This window comes from Gigantopelta aegis, chromosome 10 (genome assembly GCF_016097555.1).
Source record: "Gigantopelta aegis isolate Gae_Host chromosome 10, Gae_host_genome, whole genome shotgun sequence".
Classification (NCBI taxonomy): Eukaryota; Metazoa; Mollusca; class Gastropoda; order Neomphalida; family Peltospiridae; genus Gigantopelta; species Gigantopelta aegis.
Genome location: NC_054708.1, coordinates 7,354,130 through 7,377,244, shown reverse-complemented (window position 1 = coordinate 7,377,244; position 23,115 = coordinate 7,354,130). Strand labels below are relative to the sequence as shown.

The window sequence follows — 23,115 nt, the reverse complement described above, 5'->3', positions numbered from 1 at the left end:
TCTTGACACAGACATGTAGTATACTGATGATATAACTGAAACAATGTCACTCTTCAGAAGCAGTGTTCAAAATGGCTTTTTTTTTTCACAAAAAAACCCCCAAAACAAAACATTTCCTATGTATTATTTAAAGATACGCTAAAATGGCACTGTCACGGTATCTGCATGAGGTTTCTGACGCCAACAAGGACTTGTGTTGGACAGGAACGTTTTTTTGGAGGTCAGTTTATCAGATTCATGAGAGGGTTTTCTCGCCGGGATATATCCTGGACCACCTCAAGGAGTTCAACCTGCACGTGCCAACTACAAGGTGAATGAAGGAAAGATACTTCCTTCATTATGACTTGGAATCAAGGACAGATGCTCATGTGTTAGATGTTACATGCAATTAAATTGTACACATAAACTAAATTTCAACTATTCAAATGCGTTCTTATTTCTAAAAAAACCCTAATAAAAACACCCAAGTTTTGTTCGAGACCTGTGAATGCTTATATATAATTGGTTTATGATTTAATTACATGTACATTTATATTTAAAGGCAGCCTGGATAATCCATTTATCCTATAACTGCTCGTGTTACATCACTGACACTATATGATACCACTGGCAGCAGTAATGAAACATTTAGGTTATCACACTCCAGATGACAAACATCTCAGAGGCTTTAGATTGGATAAAAACGAATTGTGATGCAGTATTTTTAATGTGATGTCACAATTGTAATTCCTAATTTTTCTCTGTTCAGCTTGAAAAAATTAAAAACAAAATTTAGTAGATATGGCAACAGAAATGTAATGCAAATCCCCTCATTTATTAAATACATTTCTCAATTCGTGAAGGTTGACCATCTTACATACGTCACTCACGTTAGTTAATTTTCAAAACGTCACCTAAGACTAAAACCCATCTCTTAACTAACGAGAGTGAAATAAATACAATAATCAACCTTCACTCGTTGTGGACCTTTCATGTACACAATACAACTTACGTCAAATTGTCATTAAAATTTGTCTAAACACATCTGAAAACCCCCAGATGTAGGTCAAGGGTCAGTCAAGGTCACAGTAACCTATTCGAGATACACGGCATGCATCCATATACTAGGATTGCTGTTTTAGGTGTCCAGTGGGGGATTAACAACAAACTAATACTACATTGCATTACAATGTCGATTTATTAAACAATATATAAAAACTAGATCATTCCTTCCAATGAATCTTGAAACGCGGTGTCCTTGGAGATGACTCCTAGTTCACAACACTGGTGCCCGCCTCGTCTGCCGTGATGGACAATCACGTCTGCGGACGGCAGACCTTCCAGAGTATAGTTGGCCGCAGTCTTCACAAACTGTTCTGAAAAACAAAATTTGGAACATACGATTACTAATCTGATTACTGGCATCAGATAATGGACCTTTATAATCTCATTGTTTGCCAAAGAAACGTTTACTGAAATATAATAGTTCACTGGCATCAGATAATGGACCTTTATAATCTTATTCTGTTTGCCAAAGAAAAGTTTAATTCAAATTTGGCAACAGAAACATAGTGTTTTTTCAGCTTTTTAAAATATAAAACAAAATCTTGTTTTAGGTAATTCAAACTTTTTATTTCATGAGTTGTATAGATTTTAAATGTACAGACTGCAATGAGGTTTTAAACCAGACTACTAAACCAAAATGTACAGACCGTGCGTCATGAAATGATCACAGCTTATGAAAGCACCACTTGTTCTCTACGTTGTACATTCTATACACAGTGTCTTATTTACAATAACGATTTTCTTTGTTCATTTTAAAAACACACACATCAGAACAACTTGTACCTTCAAATGTAATTTTTAACAAATATTTAAAATGGATGTTTATTGGATCCGGCGCCCATTCTGGAAGGCCATAGTGAATTTTTTAAGTAAAAGAAGTTTACGAATATAGGTATATATATGTTTAACAACACCTCAGCCCATTTTTAATCTATACTGATAGGAAAAAATATGGGATCACGCGAATAAAAACGCCAGATACCAGCAGTGACGGCAACCAAAAACAATCAATCTGTAGTGTCAGAAGTTGATAGCGTTACTGGTAGAAAAAACCGTCAATCGATAGTGTCAGAAGTTGATAGTGTTACTGGTCGACAAAACCGTCAATCGATAGTGTCAGAGGTTGATAGTGTTACTGGTAGACAAAACCGTCAATCGATAGTGTCAGACGTTGATAGTGTTACTGGTAGACAAAACCGTCAATCGATAGTGTTACTGGTAGACAACACCGTTAATTAATAGTGTTAGAAGTTGATAGTGTTACTGGTTGACAAAACCGTCAACTGATAGTGTTAGAAGTTGATAGTGTTACTGGCAGTCGGTTCAGCTACTGACATTCAATTCCACATTGACAAGTGTATGGAATACAATCTAATTAAAATTAGCTTCACTATTACATGTGGATCTAACAGCAGCCTGTTGGAGCTCATGTCCAGTTGACCTTTCATTCGACCAATCAAAACCTTACTTGCAAAATCATGCCAGTGATTTAAAAAAAACAAAAAAAAAAAACATTTGGAATTATACCGAGGGTATACGAAATGATTTCGGGTGAATTATAAAGTATATCGGAAACTAATTTCAGTATAAATTTTTATATCAATTTTTTTTCCAGACGAAAAAAACACCATGATGGTATAGCCATAAAATCTGTTTATACTAGTATACAATCCAGAGTTTATTACTACAACTTTCCCCTTATTTTTTAATGTTGAAATAGACCAACAAGTTCGCCTATTAAAAATCGTCTCGCCCGATATTTTTAAAATTTATATGCTCCCGAATAATGCTATAAAAGGCGAAGTATAATTGGTCGATATTTAAATTGTTATTTATAGATAAAATGTCACCTGGACATGTAAGTCCACGCAATGCTGTTAGATCTACTGGTAGACCAGAAGAGCTAATTTTAATCAGATTGTATGAAATACAGACGTATAACGCTAGTACAATAAATTTCATCTACAACTCCGTGTTCCCACATTCCTTTCCATCAGTATACATGACTGTATGGCGATTTAATGTCCAACAAATGGCGATTTCAACAATTTGTCAAGTTTATAGGAGGCCTGTTCCCATCACAAAGGCTACACCTACCAATTAGCAGCAATGATTCTTTTATATGCATTTTCCCAAAACAAGACAGCTCATACCACAGCCTTTGATATACACTATTAAAAACAGGTTTTCTAGTTTTATTAGTTATAATTTTCATAAAACTTCAAATTCAGAGTGTACCTACCAAGTGATGTAGGTGCTTGACAACTGCAGTCATATACACTAACCCAACCACAGATTTGTCCATTTCAATAAAATATTTCAAGGTAAATGTTAACTTGAAAAGGAAAAATATTCTACGACACATGGTTTTAATGATGCATCTCGACAAAACCTGTCCTTTCAGGATTACTGATACAATTTTTTTTATTTTTTTTTAAGACTAATTTTCATTAGTATGTCTCGTTTAAAAAATTAAGTGTTTTTCAAAAACTAATTTGAAAGTTTGCAATGTTTTTGTGGGGGGTTTTTGTAGGTTTTTTTTTTTTTTTTTAAATCCATTTACATAATGTTCGAAGGGAAAGAATAATGGGAAGCATTACAAAATGTTATGGGCGAAAGGAAGACGTATGTATTGATTTTTATTCACAAATTAAATAGAAGCAGTCATGGAAAATTTGTCTATTACAGATGATTTTACTTTGTGTACTTGTACTACCAAAGAAACAAATGAACAAAAAACTCAACAATGTTCGTCGAACTACATCACAGCTACAATGAAAGGAGGGGGGAGATAGAGGGTGGTGGTGGTCTTAGCACTGCGAAATGTTTTTGAGCTAGGGGGAATACAAAAGTGGCCCGATTTCTCAATGCGTAATAACTGAACGTCTACCCCTACCACCCAAGGTGAATTTAATTTTAACATCACAAGCATACCTCATGAACAACTCTAAAATAACTAGAATGATTTAGTGCAAAGCAGCATCTGAAAATGAAATGAAATGAAAAATGCAGGTACCATATGTTAAGATCAAATATTGTAAATTCTCAAAATGCATTTGGACCAGGCTACATATGTTCAAAGCTATCTTAGCGCTACGAAATGATAACACCATCATAGGTTGTGACATCACTGCAGTACATGCCATAGTGACATCATAGCTTACGAGGGTTTTACGATTTCGTAGTGCTAAGATTGCTATGAAAATATGACATCATAGCTTACGAGGGTTTTACGATTTCGTAGTGCTAAGATTGCTATGAAAATATGACATCATAGCTTACGAGGGTTTTACGATTTCGTAGTGCTAAGATTGCTATGAAAATATGAGCCCATGATTATAAAGTATGAAATTACTTTAAACCACCAAATTCACTATTAAAAAAACAACAGTTTTAATTACATACTACAGAGAACTAAATGTCTGGAAGCTGTAAACATCTATGTGAAAAGCACACATATCTATAATATGTTGATCCATGCCTACAGCTATTATTTACCCTCCGATATCACCTCTACCTATTTAAGTAGTAAAACAGATTTAAGCATAAGCTTTTATACATTTATCTCGCAAAATTAAGTTTACAATAGCCACAATCCATTGTGAATTAAGCAGTTACCATTTCAAACACCATATTGTACATTACAGACCAGCAAATAGATAGTTCTTTAGAGTTTTGCTGTATTAGTGTTCATTGTAAAAATATTTTCCTATATCTACATTATTGTTCCCCATCACAGAGTCACAGAGTCACACTCTGATAGCAGACGGAATACAGAATAGAACGTCTTCATGATGTCACCTTCATACTCTGTAATTAGCATGCATTAGGTGTCGGATAGTTCTTAATTATGATTATCACACTTGGTTTAGTGTTTAGAAGAAACCCAATGTTGTCATTAGCATCTCTTATATATACTTTGCACAGAAATGAAAACATTCCCTCGTAAACATTCTACAAGCACTGAACAAAGAACTGTAATTTTACTACGCTGCTTACAATTCTATCTGAGAATAGAGTTGAGATTAATTTTAACAAAAGACACATCAACTCCTCCGGTGTAAGTAAGCACATCTAACTGGTGACGTTCTGTATTATTCACATGGTTCAACATAATCGGTGTAAGTAAGCACATCTAACTGGTGACGTTCTTTATTATCCACATTGTTCAACATAACCAAGTTAATAAAAACCATACGAAGCACACATGTATTGATGTTGTAGTGATTCTTGGAAGCGATGTCATAACATGATGAAGTGACCTCATTACATGATATTGCTTCTCCAGTCCTAGTTCAGACTGTGCATGTGGAATATGTCGTCTCCTACTACTTGTGGTTGTATAATAATCTCTATTTACCCACTGGGAATTTACATATGTTTGGCTTAATGGTTCTTGGAAGTACCAACATTTAAACATTTCTGTGAATGCAAGAACATTTCTGTGAATGCAAGAACATTTCTGTGAATGCAAGATCATTCCTTTGAATGCAAGATCACTCAAACTATCAAAGTTTTTACAAGCAAACATACCATATGACGGCCATCAACCTACGTAATGGCAGATGGCCTAATGTGCACTAACTGTTCACTTCAGTGCAGACTTTTGATGTTTAGTAGCAAATTTCATGAATTAATGAAGAAAATCATTGATGTATATTACCTAGATAATATGTCTTAAAATGTTTTCAAAGAAAGCCATAGTATTTTAAAACACTTCGATCCAATGTTTTGGAATAGTTGTAGAATTGCTATAATGGGCACACTATAACCTCATACAGACTGGATGTGGTGCGCACGTGTGGTCCGACTGTTGCGTCACTGGCGTGCATTTTGGGCATATACACCATACACAATTATTTCATTGCACCTGTCCACACGCATCTAGTCTAGACAATCTCACTGAAACTAATGTATTTTAATTTTCGTTAGCTGGACAGCACCTGACGCATCCAGTCTATATGAGCCTAAACACAACTACTGAAATAAATCAAAGTGTTTTAAAATAACAGGATGTTTAATAACAATGATTAACACAAACACACATAAACCTAACGATATAGTGTTTTTGATGCACGTATGTTCTCAATTAACAAAATAAGACAATATTCAGCATTAGTGTATATTGATGTAAACATTTCCTGCACATATTACACCAACCTCTGTGATGCACGATGGGTTTGCATGTAGTATGTTAGGAAAGAGGTTGTTAATGACACATGCTGTCAAAAACAAACAAAAGAGTTGATAAAATATTCCCCAGAGAAATTTCATTTACGTACACTTTTAGGAAGGAACAGGATTGAGATATCTTCCCTAAGTTCAAAAAAAGAAAAAAAGAGAGAAAACAAATAAATATATTTGTATGTGCATAAAAATTTGGTAATTGTGAACCCCTAACTGTTATCAACACACCTGCACAATGGAATAATGAGTCAGAAAAGTGATACAGATATCTTGGTTAAATGCTGTGAAAACATACACCTTGAACTGGAATCAAATACTGGTACAAACAAGTCTGAGAGAAACTAGAATAGAGTCAGAAATGTGACACCTATATCTCGGTCAAATGTAGTCAAAACATACACTTTGAAAGTAGAATCAAATACTGGTACCAACATTTGTTGACAGAAGCTCTACCCTCCGCGTCTGTTACCCATTTGTCAGTTCTGACGTAGAAATTATCATGGATATGTAGTTTTTGAGCATTAACTTGTAACACACGCCCACATTCACACCTCAACTCAGCGTAACAACAATAAATAAATTTAACAAATAGCTTTAAAAAAAAACTGACTGAAAGGTCAATCAAAAGTCTGCCACTTTGGTTTAGGAGCATAAAACGTTGATGACTTTGCTGACGTAGACCTATGACTGTCTGATGGCTGAGGTTTCGACACGGGGGGATTTAGTGTTAATCCCATCAAGTCCTCAAATGGATCACTTTTCTGTCTGACTTGTCCTGTGGGTTCTGGAGCCAGCTTACTGCCGCCACCCATGTTAGAACTGTGAAACGATGGCTGAAGCAGAGCCCCAAAAGGATCACTAGAAGAAGTCTGGCTCGAGGTCCCTAACTGAGGAGAGGGGCCGCCGCGGGTTTGGAAATTTGACTGGTTCGGATTTTGGAACATTGGAACAGACTCAAATTTGTTCCCAATAGAATTTCTTGGTTTTGGCACTGGTCTGGTAGCCAGGTCCATGGGAAGGGTTCCAGAAGGTACGGGTGAGATTTTGCCACAGTGGAGTGGGGGGGAAGGTCTGGGTGGAGGAACTGTCACGGGACTCGTTCTGGATCCTGCCAGGTGCCCCAGAGTCCAGTCGTGGAGTAACGAATCATTATCGTGTTTGAACATCTTATCATCTGTAGCTTGAGCTGCAGGAGGAAAACCTGGGTATAATCTTTTATCGAAGCCCGCCAGCGGGTCAAACGATGATGTAGACTGCTCGTCAAAATTGGTTTCCGGCGACGATTCGTGATCTGGTCGATACGTCGCTCGTTTTGGAGTCTCTTCTTGGGGCTTCCTAAAAGCCGGAGACCTGCTGATGACCGATCCTCTGTTACTCAGTCCCCTCTCAAGACCAGACGCCTGCGGTTGCCTCTGCTGTAAATCCACTACCTTCTGCTTCAGGGGATCAAACATGTCTGACTCTGACTCGGTGGAATCGAACTTGATGAGTTCTTTTTCTTTGGTTCTTGGTTTTGGTGGTCTGAGCGGCGCTGTGAGATCATGGGCTAGTAGGTTCTGGAGTGGTTGCCGTGGTAATATGGCTGGTGGTAAGTCCGACTCCTCCATGGTCTTGGAGACGTTGATGAGCTGTTCTGTCATGTGTTCGGTACTGCCAGTGTCTGTGATGCCCAGGTACGGTATGCTGGTGCTCGAAACTCCTGGAGTCACATTACCGGAATGGTCAGTAGAAGATGATGAATCACTGTCTGCTATCTGCAAAAAAAGTGAAAAGTAACTTTTACCATGTAATTTCTATTAACTTTTACCATGTAATTTCTATTAACTTTTAACACGTAATTTCTATTAGCTGATGATGAACACAAGATGTTGTTTTTAATTAAACATTTATTAAAGCCTTTTTTGTTTATATTTGACTTTTATCTCGCTGGAGAAGAATTTTTTCAATGCAAATCCCCATGTTATTTAAGGTCTGGGTCTTGGGGCTAGAGAGAAGATCTCTTGTTAAAACACCATCAGTAAAAGTTAAAACTAGAGCACATTGGAGAATTTGGATTTTAAAACAAGGACAACCTTTTTCAGCTTAATGCCCCCCAAAAGTCATAAGAAGTTTGTTTTGTTTAACGACACCACTAGAGCACATTGATTTATTCATCATCGGCTATTGGATGTCAAACACATGGTAATTTTGACAGTCATAGAGAGGAAACCCGCTAAATTTTTTCATTAGTAGCAAGGGATCTTTTATATGCACCATCCCACAGACAGGATAGCACATACCACAACCTTTCAGATACCAGTCGTGGTGCACTGACTGGGACAAGAAATAACCTCCACCGACAGGGATCGATCCTAGACTGATCGCGCATCAAGCAAGTGCTTTACCACTAGGCTACGTCCTGTCTACCCCCCCCCCCCCCCAAGTCATACAGCTATATTATAGCTTTTCTGAAAGTCATACAGCTATATTATAGCTTTTCTGAAAGTCATACAGAAATATTATAGCTTTTCTGAAAGTCATACAGCTATATTATAGCTTTTCTGAAAGTGATACAGAAATATTATAGCTTTTCTGAAAGTCATACAGCTATATTATAGCTTTTCTGAAAGTCATACAGCTATATTATAGCTTTTCTGAAAGTGATACAGCTATATTATAGCTTTTCTGAAAGTGATACAGAAATATTATAGCTTTTCTGAAAGTGATACAGCTATATTATAGCTTTTCTGAAAGTCATACAGAAATATTATAGCTTTTCTGAAAGTGATACAGCTATATTATAGCTTTTCTGAAAGTCATACAGCTATATTATAGCTTTTCTGAAAGTGATACAGCTATATTATAGCTTTTCTGAAAGTGATACAGAAATATTATAGCTTTTCTGAAAGTCATACAGCTATATTATAGCTTTTCTGAAAGTGATACAGAAATATTATAGCTTTTCTGAAAGTCATACAGCTATATTATAGCTTTTCTGAAAGTCATACAGCTATATTATAGCTTTTCTGAAAGTGATACAGCTATATTATAGCTTTTCTGAAAGTGATACAGAAATATTATAGCTTTTCTGAAAGTGATACAGCTATATTATAGCTTTTCTGAAAGTCATACAGAAATATTATAGCTTTTCTGAAAGTGATACAGCTATATTATAGCTTTTCTGAAAGTCATACAGCTATATTATAGCTTTTCTGAAAGTCATACAGAAATATTATAGCTTTTCTGAAAGTCATACAGCTATATTATAGCTTTTCTGAAAGTGATACAGCTATATTATAGCTTTTCTGAAAGTCATACAGCTATATTATAGCTTTTCTGAAAGTGATACAGCTATATTATAGCTTTTCTGAAAGTGATACAGAAATATTATAGCTTTTCTGAAAGTCATACAGCTATATTATAGCTTTTCTGAAAGTGATACAGAAATATTATAGCTTTTCTGAAAGTCATACAGCTATATTATAGCTTTTCTGAAAGTCATACAGCTATATTATAGCTTTTCTGAAAGTGATACAGCTATATTATAGCTTTTCTGAAAGTGATACAGAAATATTATAGCTTTTCTGAAAGTGATACAGCTATATTATAGCTTTTCTGAAAGTCATACAGAAATATTATAGCTTTTCTGAAAGTGATACAGCTATATTATAGCTTTTCTGAAAGTCATACAGCTATATTATAGCTTTTCTGAAAGTCATACAGAAATATTATAGCTTTTCTGAAAGTCATACAGCTATATTATAGCTTTTCTGAAAGTGATACAGCTATATTATAGCTTTTCTGAAAGTCATACAGCTATATTATAGATTTTCTGAAAGATTATTATGTCTAGTTTGACTTTTGGGGGCATTAAACTTAATTTTTACACTACTTTTTGTATTGTGCTGCTCCACTAATAGGATGCATGTTCACTTGAAGACAGGATATGTGGTGCCTGGTGAGATGGTAAGCAGCTAGTGATTTCTATTAGTGGTGCTTGGTGAGATGGTAAGCAGCTAGTGATTTCTATTAGTGGAGTCAGTAATGTTCAACATTTGTTCAGAGGTTCTTTGGTTCAAACCCTGTCGGTGGAAGGTAATCTCCGTAACACAATTACCACTGTACAAATATAATTTTAAAATTAAGGCATAGTTTAATAATTATGCTGAAAACAAATGAATCATGTCGCTTGCAGTTATCCTTTATTATATTAAAACTGAACTAAATGTGCTGACTATAAAAAATTATGCAATTCAATTTTGACGGAACATGAAAAAGTGGATGGCCAGAAATTGATATTCAAGCACACGTTTTGTTTGCTTTTACAAAATGTGTCAAAAGACAAGGAAAATCAAAACTTCAAAAGTAATACAAGTACATTAATACTAAAATTCACTCATTTACTATGACCACTGCCGATATGCATTCATGCATACACCGATATCCAAAGTATTAAGCATTATGCAAATCACAAGGCCATATTAATTACTGTAAAATGCATCTTGCAAGAAAGAAAGACACACATATCCCAACAAGATGTTAATTACCAACATACACAGAGCAAGTTAGCACGAACATAGCAGACAGTACATGTATCTATGCTCACACCAAAAACCCCAAGAAGCCTCAAACTGGCAAAACAGAAACCAACCAAAAGAAAAACGAACTGTAATCAAACAAAGTCATTTATAGAAAAATCCTCTAAGCTAAACAACATGTTTAGTTTCTTTCTTTTTTGTAATTGCTAAAGTTAACAGATTTTAAAAGATATATATACACACATGTATATACAGGTGTGTAACTTGTATTATTATTATAGAAGTGTTAAAAGTTAACTAAAATTCTATTAAACGTGTACACAGTTATTAGCTGGTTTAGCCTAGTCATGTACAGACGTTTACTGCAGGATTTAATGTATTACATTTTATAGTTTAATTTTTAGAAGTGTCCCTTCAGTCACTTGTTGTGATGTTTGAGATATGCATCATAAAACCTGTAAATCACTTTAACATTGTGCTTCATTCCCATTCGGTTTTAAGGACGAGGCCTCATGTTCATAAAACTTCAAAATCTAAAACTTATGGTTAATAAAGTCTGACCTATACAAATGTACGTATATCCACTATACAAGTAGTTCCAAGTCTGGACGTTTAATCAGTCTTAAGTATCAACTTTAAAACTGTACAAGTCTAGAATTCTTAAATTTCCTTTTATCTTTAATTTCCCAAATATTGCTTTTTAAAAATGTAAATTTTAAAAACATTTCTAATGGGTTTGTTATGACATTGATAGATACGCTTAAACATAATTCTCAAGGCTGTTTGCTGTGGTTTAGAAAAAAAATGGAATATACTATTTCTAAAACATTTGTTTTGTTTAATGACACCACTAGAGCACATTGATTTATTAATCGTTGGATGTCAAACATTTTGTATTTCTGACACATAGTCTTCAGAGGAAACCTGCTATATTTTACCAATAGCAGCATGAGATCTTTTATATACACATTCCCACAGACAGGATAGCACACACCACAACCTTTGAGACACCAGTCATGGGAAACCTGCTATATTTTACCAATAGCAGCATGAGATCTTTTATATACACATTCCCACAGACAGGATAGCACACACCACAACCTTTGAGACACCAGTCATGGGTCACCTGCTATATTTTACCAATAGCAGCATGAGATCTTTTATATACACATTCCCACAGACAGGATAGCACACACCACAACCTTTGAGACACCAGTCATGGGTCACCTGCTATATTTTACCAAAAGCAGCATGAGATCTTTTATATACACATTCCCACAGACAGGATAGCACACACCACAACCTTTGAGACACCAGTCATGGGTCACTGGTTGGGATAGGCAAGAAGTTTCAACCCTCAGCTGAGCTCTCTACTGACCAAGTTAAATCATGCTCCTACTTGTCGAACAACATCAGCATAAGTACCAATTTAATGAAAACTGGAAGAGCTGTTCTGAATGTCTTTACATTCTTGTATTTATTTAATTAATTCTATCAATCAGCAAATTATTATTATAATACTGAAGTCTGTCCAGTGTTCTCGCTGCTATTGCATTTTGACACCCTTCTTTATATTTCTGTTCCCCTCTTTATTTTACAGCACCTATCTCCACTATTTCCAAATGCACACTTTTTTCCACACACAAAAAATCGACCGGTTTGCACACTGGACATCAAAGAAAACAAGCCGCATTGTGTGTACGAAAAAGCAACTGAGGAAAAACTTCAGTTACCGTAACGTAATTTAACAGTATTTTTAACAGCCTCTATTTTGTCCCATACATGTATCCAGTTGTATGTTTGATACACACAATAAAAGTTATATTTTATATGAGCAATGAAAACATTTTATTTTTTATCAAGTCATCTCTTACTGAAAAAACACTTATTTGGCACCAAATTTGTCACATGATCAGAACGGTCATTCTGTTTCCACTAACTATCGTCTGATATTTTGTCCTCAATTGCAGACCGACAACATCTCCGGTTTAATTAAAAAAATTAGTTGGCTTGTATTTCATATCAACTTTACTGTACCAAATACTGAGAAGCAAAATAACAAGTATGTCTTTCCACAAAGTCGACCAACACACAATGATATATGGTAACCAAGCTTTCCCCTCCTTTTTTTTTTTTTTTTTTGCTTTTCATTTTTTTGAAGGGTGTGGTGCCGCACAGCCACCCTCTTTTAATGTTCACCCAGCAAAAACACTGTTGTCAATTTTGATATGTAATGAAATGTGTGAATAAACCATGCAGACAACAAAACCATGCAAACAATTAAAAATATTCAAAGTAGTTTGAAATTAACAAAGATGTTAACAGTTAAATAACTGAAAATTGAAGTATATATTATATAACAAAAATGTATACACATTGAAACCTGTCTAAACTGGACCATGCCGGGGACATAATATTTATTCAATTTAGACAACATCCAGTGCTTAGAGGGTCAAAATTTAAAATTTAGAAAATTCTTGACCATGAAAGTTAGCCAGTTTTGACAGAATTCCAGTTTGTTCAGGACCTGGTTTAAACAGGTTTCACTGTATAAGAAAAAGAAAATAATAAAAGTTAACAATATAGAGACTACTATCTACATAACCAACCTGAGAGTTGTGGATGTACTGAAACAGCATAAAACCAATACATGTAGTATACTCCATACAACTGTTGTCAAATAATTCACTTTTATGGGACTAACGTGTAATTTCACAATATAACTCTGAGAATATATTTTCGCAAATCTCTACTTGTAATGGTTTAATTAAACCAACTAGCAATTTTAATAAAATCATTTACCATTTTCTAAAATTGCAGGAATTGTAAACAAATTTCTCTGCAAATGCATCCTGTGAAAATCATAAATAACACCAAAGCCCATCTTTTAAAAAATAAACTTTTTATAATCAGACTTTTAAGTCATTAGATATTAAATGCTAGATTTTCATTCAACTATTTTTCAAAATGGTGGCAGTGGAGTGAAACTTTATTTTTTATGTTACATTTTCAGAAAATACTGGACATTAAGCAAAAAACCCACACAAATTGGTTATTAAAAAAACAAGAGTGGGCCTTTGGGGTGGGTGGACGTGGCTAAAAATCTAGGATTTATTCATCATGACCTTAATTAATTATTTTATTTTCATTATTATACTGAAGATATGTATCATAATGATTTTGTTTAAGAAGTGTTTTCTATTCAACAATTGTTTTCTGTTCAACAAGTGTTTTCCATTTTAAACCATTTCCAATAAAGCACTTAAGATGATCTTAGCACTAACACTGCTTCATAAAATGGGTCCCAGGGGACTAATTCACTAAAACCTCTCGCAGTACAATGGAAAAAGGCTTGCAATGTTGCTTAATGCGATGTTGCTTAACAGTGCTTTGTGAATTAGGCAAACATCGTATCAAGTTTTGAGACCTATCAACCGAGTAATGACGAGAATGACACTAAGCACGAGAGCCAGACGTACCCAGACTGTTTTTGGGTTGAGGTTGTTGTCGCTGGCCGACCGATGCAGTGCGGACTGGATGTCTGGATCGGTCATCAGGTTGACACTCACTCGCTGGTACTCGTCGGGGAGACAGTTGTCGTCAAAACTCTCAAATCGGCTCAAGTCTTCAGTCGTGATGTTGATCGTAGAGTACTTTGTTGATCTGTAACAAGGGAAAGGCTTTTAGAATTTGGTTCTGAAACAATCGTGGAGTACTTTGTTGATCTGTAACAAGGGAAAGGCTATTGGGGTTTTATATTTGGTTCATGTATACTGTTCACATAATAATGTATAACAAATAAAATACAATTAATTATATATATAAACTTCATCTACATCCTACAGGTTTCTAAGTGAAACCAAACTGTAAGCAAAGTAGCCAATCAAACCATAAGGTAACCATTAATGAAAAGTGATTAAGTTAATTTTGATATTTCTACTCAACTAGATTTCAGCCGTGAAATGAGATGAGAAAAACTACAACTTGGGATAAAACATAGATGAAAAAAAAGAGCAAATATCAGGTATTAGTGCACTATGTGAATTATATCTTTTAAAAATACAGCATCAGTGACGTCATTTTCCCAACACTAAAGTAAACAACGTCAAACTGTGAGCTACATCTGCTCGGTTTCCGACGTCATGCTAAGTTGTAGGTTTCCGTGTGTGACAGCTCGATTGTTGAAGACGACGTGAACTTACTGTGGGATCATTCTCGAGCTTTGAGATCGTGCTACTTTTCCACCTGGTGGGGGTGGTCTCGGGGGCTGAAAATACACACACAAATAATTATTATTATAGTATTATTATACCTGGCTATTTTTTTTATAGTACACATTAGGTGCTAAAACTACAACATTTAAAATTTGTTTAAAAAACTGCAGCTCCTGGTCTTTCAAAATTTATGCTTCTAATATTTTACTTCTAATTCATCACTTTCCTTACATTATATTGTTTCCTTGTTAACTAAGTGAGCAACTGAAATGTAATTTAAAATATTTTTGTTTCTTTATAAATCAGGGGCGAGACATAACCCTGTGGTAAAGCGCTTGTTTGATGTGTGGTTGGTTTCAGATCGATCCCCGTCAGTGAGACATAACCCAGTGGTAAAGCGCTTGCTTGATGCACGGTTGGTTTCAGATCGATCCCCGTCGGTGAGACGTAACCCTGTGGTAAAGCACTTGCTTGATGCGCGGTTGGTTTCAGATCGATCCCCGTCAGTGAGACGTAACCCAGTGGTAAAGCGCTTGCTTGATGCGCGGTTGGTTTCAGATCGATCCCCGTCGGTGAGACGTAACCCTGTGGTAAAGCGCTTGCTTGATGCGCGGTTGGTTTCAGATCGATCCCCGTCGGTGAGACATAACCCTGTGGTAAAGCGCTTGCTTGATGCACGGTTGGTTTCAGATCGATCCCCGTCGGTGAGACATAACCCTGTGGTAAAGCGCTTGCTTGATGCGTGGTTGGTTTCAGATCGATCCCCGTCGGTGAGACGTAACCCAGTGGTAAAGTGCTTGCTTGATGCGCGGTTGGTTTCAGATCGATCCCCGTCAGTGAGACATAACCCAGTGGTAAAGCGCTTGCTTGATGCACGGTTGGTTTCAGATCGATCCCCGTCGGTGAGACGTAACCCTGTGGTAAAGCGCTTGCTTGATGCGCGGTTGGTTTCAGATCGATCCCCGTCTGTGAGACGTAACCCAGTGGTAAAGCGCTTGCTTGATGCGCGGTTGGTTTCAGATCGATCCCCGTCTGTGAGACATAACCCTGTGGTAAAGCGCTTGCTTGATGCGTGGTTGGTTTCAGATCGATCCCCGTCGGTGAGACGTAACCCAGTGGTAAAGCACTTGCTTGATGCGAGGTTGGTTTCAGATCGATCCCCGTCGGTGAGACGTAACCCAGTGGTAAAGCGCTTGCTTGATGCGCGGTTGGTTTCAGATCGATCCCCGTCGGTGAGACATAACCCTCTGGTAAAGCGCTCGCTTGATGCACGGTTGGTTTCAGATCGATCCCCGTCGGTGAGATGTAACCCTGTGGTAAAGCGCTCGCTTGATGCACGGTTGGTTTCAGATCGATCCCCGTCGGTGAGACGTAACCCTGTGGTAAAGCGCTCGCTTGATGCGCGGTTGGTTTCAGATCGATCCCCGTCAGTGAGACATAACCCAGTGGTAAAGCGCTTGCTTGATGCGCGGTTGGTTTTGGATCGATCCACGTCAGTGGGCCCATTGGGCTATTTCTCACTCCAGCCACTGCACCATGACTGGTACATCAAAGGCCGTGGCATGTGCTATTCTATCTATGAGATGGTGCATATAAAAGATCCCTTGCTGCTAATCGAAAAGAGTCGCTCATAAAGTGCCGACAGCGGGTTTCCTCCCTCAATATCTGTGTGGTCCTTAACCATGTCAGACGTGATATAACCGTAAATAAAATGTGTTAAGTGTGTCGTTAAATAAAACATTTCCTTCCTTCCTTATAAATAATTTTATATTCAATGATTTCTTCCACATTTAAGATGGATAAAGATTTTAGATTTTGTTTACATAAATTTTAATACTGAAAGATTTGGCATCTGACATGACAACAAGAGTACAAACTCACACGAGACATTTCCAGCTTGGAGCCAACAATAGTAGCCGGCCGTTGTTGTCTATTAAACGTCTTTGTGGAAGTAGAAGGGGTTGGCATCTTGGAAGAATGTTTTCCAGATTCGTTAATCTAAAAGAAAAGAAAACATTTATACAATTTATAGTTTTTTAGCCATCACATACATGTATATATATATATGACAAATTTTTAGTTTTTTAGTCATCACATACATGTATATATATATATATGACAAATTTATAGTTTTTAGCCATCACATACATGTATATATACTGTGCCAAATAAGTTTAGCAATTATGTACAAGATATGAAATACAGACAACCTGATTTAATGTTAAATTTATTTGTACACATTATTTCATTGATACAGCATTTCTGAATGTAGTCAGCAGTAACACGTTGTCAACGTCATCACTTTAATGTCAACTGATGAAACGGAGGGGTACATCTACCAAAATATTGAGAGAGGCTCAATAATGTGTGTGTGCACCAGCGGCGTTGATGACAGCAGTACATCGTCGTTTCATGCTTCTAATGAGACCATTAATCTCAGGAACAGTAATTGCATTCCATTCCCGGTTCAGAGCAATTTGTAGGTCATGGACATTAAGGATATGAGGATGGTTTTCGCATACCCTATGGCCCAGTAGGTCCCATGCATTCTCAATTGGGGACAAGTCAGGGGACTTTGGTGGCCAGTTCAACACTTGGATGTGGTTCCGCTCAAGAAGATTAGTGGTTAGCCTAGCGGTATGTGGTGTAGCGTTGTCATGTTGAAACAGAAAGCCAGGATGCTGCTGCAGGAATGGAATGACCACTGGTGTAATGATCTCGTCGCAGTAATGTTGAGCAGTCATGTTTCCGTGAATAAAAACGAGATCTGTTTTACCTCCACCATGAATGCCGGCCCAGACCATGATACTGCCACCGCCATATCGGTCATGCTGAATAACGTTATCTGCATCATATCGTTCTCCCCGTCGCCTCCATACACAACGCCTACCATCCGCAAACTGAACACAAAACCTGGATTCGTCTGTGAATAATGTCTGATCCCATTGTCTGCATCACCAGTGTTGGTGTATTCTGGCCCATCTCAGACGTTCCTGAATGTGACGCGCTATCAGGGGAACAGCATCAACAGGGCGATGTGCTTGTAATCCAGGAGCATGGAGATGGTTACGGACAGTTTGAGCACGAATTCTAGTGCCTGTGGTTTGCTGCAAAGTACGGGCTAAACGAGGAGCACTTTCAAACCTGTGACGTCGAGATGATGTCACTAAATACCTATCTTCCATTGGAGTAGTTAATTGTGGTCTACCAGAACGTGGTCGATCTCGCACTTGCCCAGTTTGTTGTATGTGTTGTCGGTGTCGTGATATGGTACTGTCATGAACACGAAAGTACTGAGCGACGTCGTGTACGCATTAGCCGGCATTAAGCCGTCCCATTGCTTCATGACGTTGATTTTCCGTTAAACCAGGACGGCGACCCATTATAACAGGATAAATTCTTCCTTTTGTTTTTGGATAATGTTGGTTCAGTGCATCAAACTGTGATTTCAATACATCCGTATTGCACACGCTTCTGCAACAGCACGAGTGCACCGCGTTTGCACGTGCAGTACACATAGCGGTGTGTGATATGACAAATGGTGTTCTTTTCATTACCCAAAGCGACAGGGCATATGCAACTAACATATTACCAAGTTTTATCACTTTATTTTAATTTATATGGAAGCAACAGTCATTTACAAAAACTTGCTAAACTTTTTTGGTTAAGTATATATATGACATATTTATAGTTTTTAGCCATCACATACATGTATATATATATGACAAATTTATAGCTTTTAGCCATCACATACATGTATATATATATATGACAAATTTATAGTTTTTAGCCATCACATACATGTACATATATGACAAATTTATAGTTTTTAACCATCACATACATGTATATATATATATATATATATATTACAAATTTGAAAGCTGGTATAAAACAAGAAATTTACAGTTTTTTTGTTTGTTTTGTTTAATGACACCACTAGAACACATTGATTTATTAATCATCAGCTATTGGATGTCAAACATTTGGTAATTTTGACATATAGTCTTAGAGACAAAACCCGCTACATGTTTCCATAAGTAGCAAGGGATTCTTTTATATGCACCATCCCACAGACAGGATAGCATATACCACAGCCTTTGTTCTATCAGTCTTGGTGCACTGGTTGGAGCGAGAAATAGCCCAGGGAGCCCACTGATGGAGATTGATCCTGAACCGACCGTGCATCAAGTGAGTGTTTTATCATTGGGCTATGTGCCATCCCAGAAATATATAGAGAAGATTAATTATCACTATGTTTGTGTTTCACAATTTTTTCTCTCCAAGAATAGCATTTAAATAAAATGATGATTATTTCACCATTTGTTCTCTCCAAGAATAGCATTTAAACAACATGATGATTATTTTATTTGTCTCAAGGAATTGTAACATTTCTAGGGTCGGACGTAGCCCAGTGGTAAAGCACTCGCCTGATGCATGGTCAGTCTAGGATCAATCCCTGTTGGTGGGCCCATTGGACTATTTCTTGTTCCAGCCAGTACTGGTATATCAAACGTCATGGTATGTGCTATTCTGTCTGTGGGATGGTGCATATAAAAGATCCCTTGTTACTAATGGAAACATGTAGGCAGGTTTCTTCTCAAATGTTGACATCCAAAAGCCGATGATTAATAAATCAATGCGCTCTAGTGGTATCGTTAAAACAAAACAAAGTTTAACTTAATTTTTCTAAATAATACATGATGCTCTAGACATCTCACTTGCTGGTCTAATGTTGGCAAATCAATATTTTGTTGTTATTATTAATGATCAGATATTGTTTTCATTTATAAATATAATGACAGAGCAAGTAATAGATTTTTACCTCATGAAACCTTGTTTTAATCCCAGTCACAGCTTTTTTCCCATGAGTCTTCACCTGCAAAAATGGCAAGACAATTTAAACTAAATTATTGAATCCATTTACATTTAAGTATTGATATAGCAAAACAAAGTCATAAATGAGCTACAAACTTGTTTTGACACATGGCCTTGTTCAAGAGTTCTGATTCTAGAATTATGTATCTATGATACACATTATACATTCTTCATGTTATCAAACTAAGTAATCACAATGATTCATTAGATTATCACAGCCTGTGTGCAATGAGAAATAAACAAACAAACAAACAAAACTATGACAGTCAAGCCATGTACAAAAAAGCCATTCAGATATTTCAAAAGTATTCTTAATCAACAGAACAAAACCAAAATGATTTTCTTTTTTCACGATCAGATTTTATCGAACAATTCAGTAGTTTACTAATAAAATCTAAATCATGTAAGTTACTTATTCGTACATAATTTTTGCTATATATTTATCATAATTATACCACGTTCCATAATCATATTAGAAATTAACAATGTAAATTGTATGGATCCAGTAGTTTTTGTTAAAACTGAATACAGTAAAGTGCACTTATAACGAACATGCTTAGAACAAACTACTGCATAGAACGAACTGATCATAAAGTCACATTTTATTTCATTATACATTAATAACCAACTTATGCCAATGTGTACCACAAACTACTGCTATAACGAACTAACTACCATGGTCCCTTCCGGTTCGTTGTAAGAGTACTTTACTGTATTTTGCAAGTACAATAAATGTACTGTTGAGATTCCTTCTGTCAGAACTTAATATCTACCAGTATAAGTACTGTAAGGATTTTAAAGGAATAATGTACATATTTTGCAAGTACAATAAATGTACTGTTGAGATTCCTTCTGTCAGAACTTAATATCTACCAGTATAAGTACTGTAAGGATTTTAAAGGAATAATGTACATATTTTGCAAGTACAATAAATGTACTGTTGAGATTCCTTCTGTCAGAACTTAATATCTACCAGTATAAGTACTGTAAGGATTTTAAAGGAATAATGTACATATTTTGCAAGTACAATAAATGTACTGTTGAGATTCCTTCTGTCAGAACTTAATATCTACCAGTATAAGTACTGTAAGGATTTTAAAGGAATAATGTACATATTTTGCAAGTACAATAAATGTACTGTTGAGATTCCTTCTGTCAGAACTTAATATCTACCAGTATAAGTACTGTAAGGATTTTAAAGGAATAATGTACATATTTTGCAAGTACAATAAATGTACTGTTGAGATTCCTTCTGTCAGAACTTAATATCTACCAGTATAAGTACTGTAAGGATTTTAAAGGAATAATGTACATATTTTGCAAGTACAATAAATGGACTGTTGAGATTCCTTCTGTCAGAACTTAATATCTACCAGTATAAGTACTGTAAGGATTTTAAAGGAATAATGTACATATTTTGCAAGTACAATAAATGGACTGTTGAGATTCCTTCTGTCAGAACTTAATATCTACCAGTATAAGTACTGTAAGGATTTTAAAGGAATAATGTACATATTTTGCAAGTACAATAAATGTACTGTTGAGATTCCTTCTGTCAGAACTTAATATCTACCAGTATAAGTACTGTAAGGATTTTAAAGGAATAATGTACATATTTTTAGATGACAATATGATTAATTAAATATCTACCAGTATAAGTACTGGATGGATTTTAAAGGAATAATGTACATATTTTTAGATGACAATATGATTAATTAAATATCTACCAGTATAAGTACTGTAAGGATTTTAAAGGAATAATGTTCATATTTTTAGATGACAATATGATTTGTCAATTATGACATTGATAGGGTGACAACATCTAACACTGAAATGGAAACAACAAAATGACAGAATAATCACAACAATGATGAAGAAAAACCACCTGACACACTGAAACCACTATACACGTATATGGATGGTAAAAAAAAAGAAGTAATAATAATAAAAAAATTTAAATGAAAAACTGTTCTTACATCAACACATGACAAACAAATATAAATATTATGTACATGCAATGTACTGTTTTAAACCACAATTTTACACAAAATATAGGTATTAAGGTACTGGGTACCAGTAAACTGACAAAAATGAAATAGACCTCCACTAAAACACATAATGTATGTTAACTAAACATTCACGAAAACACCAGACTAACTTATTTAGTTTACTATAAATTTGAGAAATGAAATTTCTTATCATGTGAAGTAATATAAATGTACCCATAACACCCACATTTGTGGGACTGAAAAACAAAGGCATCCAAAGCAAGTCGAACACATACTGTAGGAAGAGAATTCTGCATGTTACTGCAGATATTCCACATTCATAAAGAGCATGACAGCAAGTGAAAGCGTTCATTATCTTTGAACGAAGGTGTATAATTGTAACACTTAGTATGAACAAGAAGTATGAAAATAATCACTGCATACCACCTACTGGTGAAAGCACTGACATTTAGTTTGAGAAGCTTATCTTTATACAAATTAATACCCGGTACATAATATTTAGTATTAAGTTTAGGTTGCGAAGCTTATCTTTCTACATGTTAACATACAATATTAAGTTTAGTTTGAGAAGCTTACCTTTATACATGTTAATACATAATATTTATTATTAAGTTTAGTTAGAGAAGCTTATCTTTATACATGCTAATATATAAATTAAGTTTAGTTTGAGAAACTTATCTTTCTACATGTTAAAATATAATATTAAGGTTAGTTTGAGAAGCTTATCTTTCTACATGTTAACATATAACATTAAGGTTAGTTTGAGAAGCTTATCTTTCTACATGTTAACATATAATATTAAGGTTAGTTTGAGAAGCTTATCTTTCTACATGTTAACATATAATATTAACTTAAGTTTAAGAAGTTTATCTTTATACATGTTGACAGTCATATAATATTAAGTTTAGTTTGAGAAGCTTTTCATTATACATGTTAATACATGTATATATTAAGTTTAGCTTCAGAAACTTATTTTTCTACATGTTAATATATATAATATTAAGTTTAGTTTGAGAAACTTAAATCTTTCTACATGTTAATAGAAGCTTATGTTTCTACATGTTAACATATAATATTAAAGCTTATCTTGATATGTATGTTAATAGAAGCTTAATACATGTATATAATATTAAGTTTAGCTTCAAAAATGTATCTTTATGTTTAGCTGGAGAAGCTTATGTTTATATATACATATATATTAGAGTTTATTACCCAACTGAATGTGTTTCATGAATATCATATTCTGGGAATATAACCTGCATTATG

At 35.4% G+C, this 23,115-nt stretch overlaps 1 protein-coding gene across 8 annotated transcripts in view; it reads right to left on the bottom strand.

The window, feature by feature from the left end:
* Positions 1-1,158: 1,158 nt before the first annotated feature.
* Positions 1,159-23,115, bottom strand: part of LOC121382613 (DENN domain-containing protein 1A-like) — a 52,543-nt gene continuing 30,586 nt past the window's right edge. For 2 of the 8 annotated variants that reach the window (XM_041512133.1, XM_041512137.1), the window contains 6 exons: positions 19,788-19,841; positions 16,844-16,960; positions 14,951-15,015; positions 14,228-14,411; positions 13,358-13,375; positions 3,485-7,985 (listed from right to left, as the gene is read on the bottom strand). In XM_041512133.1, coding sequence (XP_041368067.1) covers positions 6,849-7,985; positions 13,358-13,375; positions 14,228-14,411; positions 14,951-15,015; positions 16,844-16,960; positions 19,788-19,841 — 1,575 coding nt within the window. In that variant the 3' untranslated portion in view covers positions 3,485-6,848. Of the gene's footprint in view, positions 1,356-3,484; positions 7,986-13,357; positions 13,376-14,227; positions 14,412-14,950; positions 15,016-16,843; positions 16,961-19,787; positions 19,842-23,115 lie in introns of those variants that run through there. The other 6 variants (XM_041512134.1, XR_005959190.1, XM_041512135.1 and 3 more) reach the window with 6 other exon arrangements.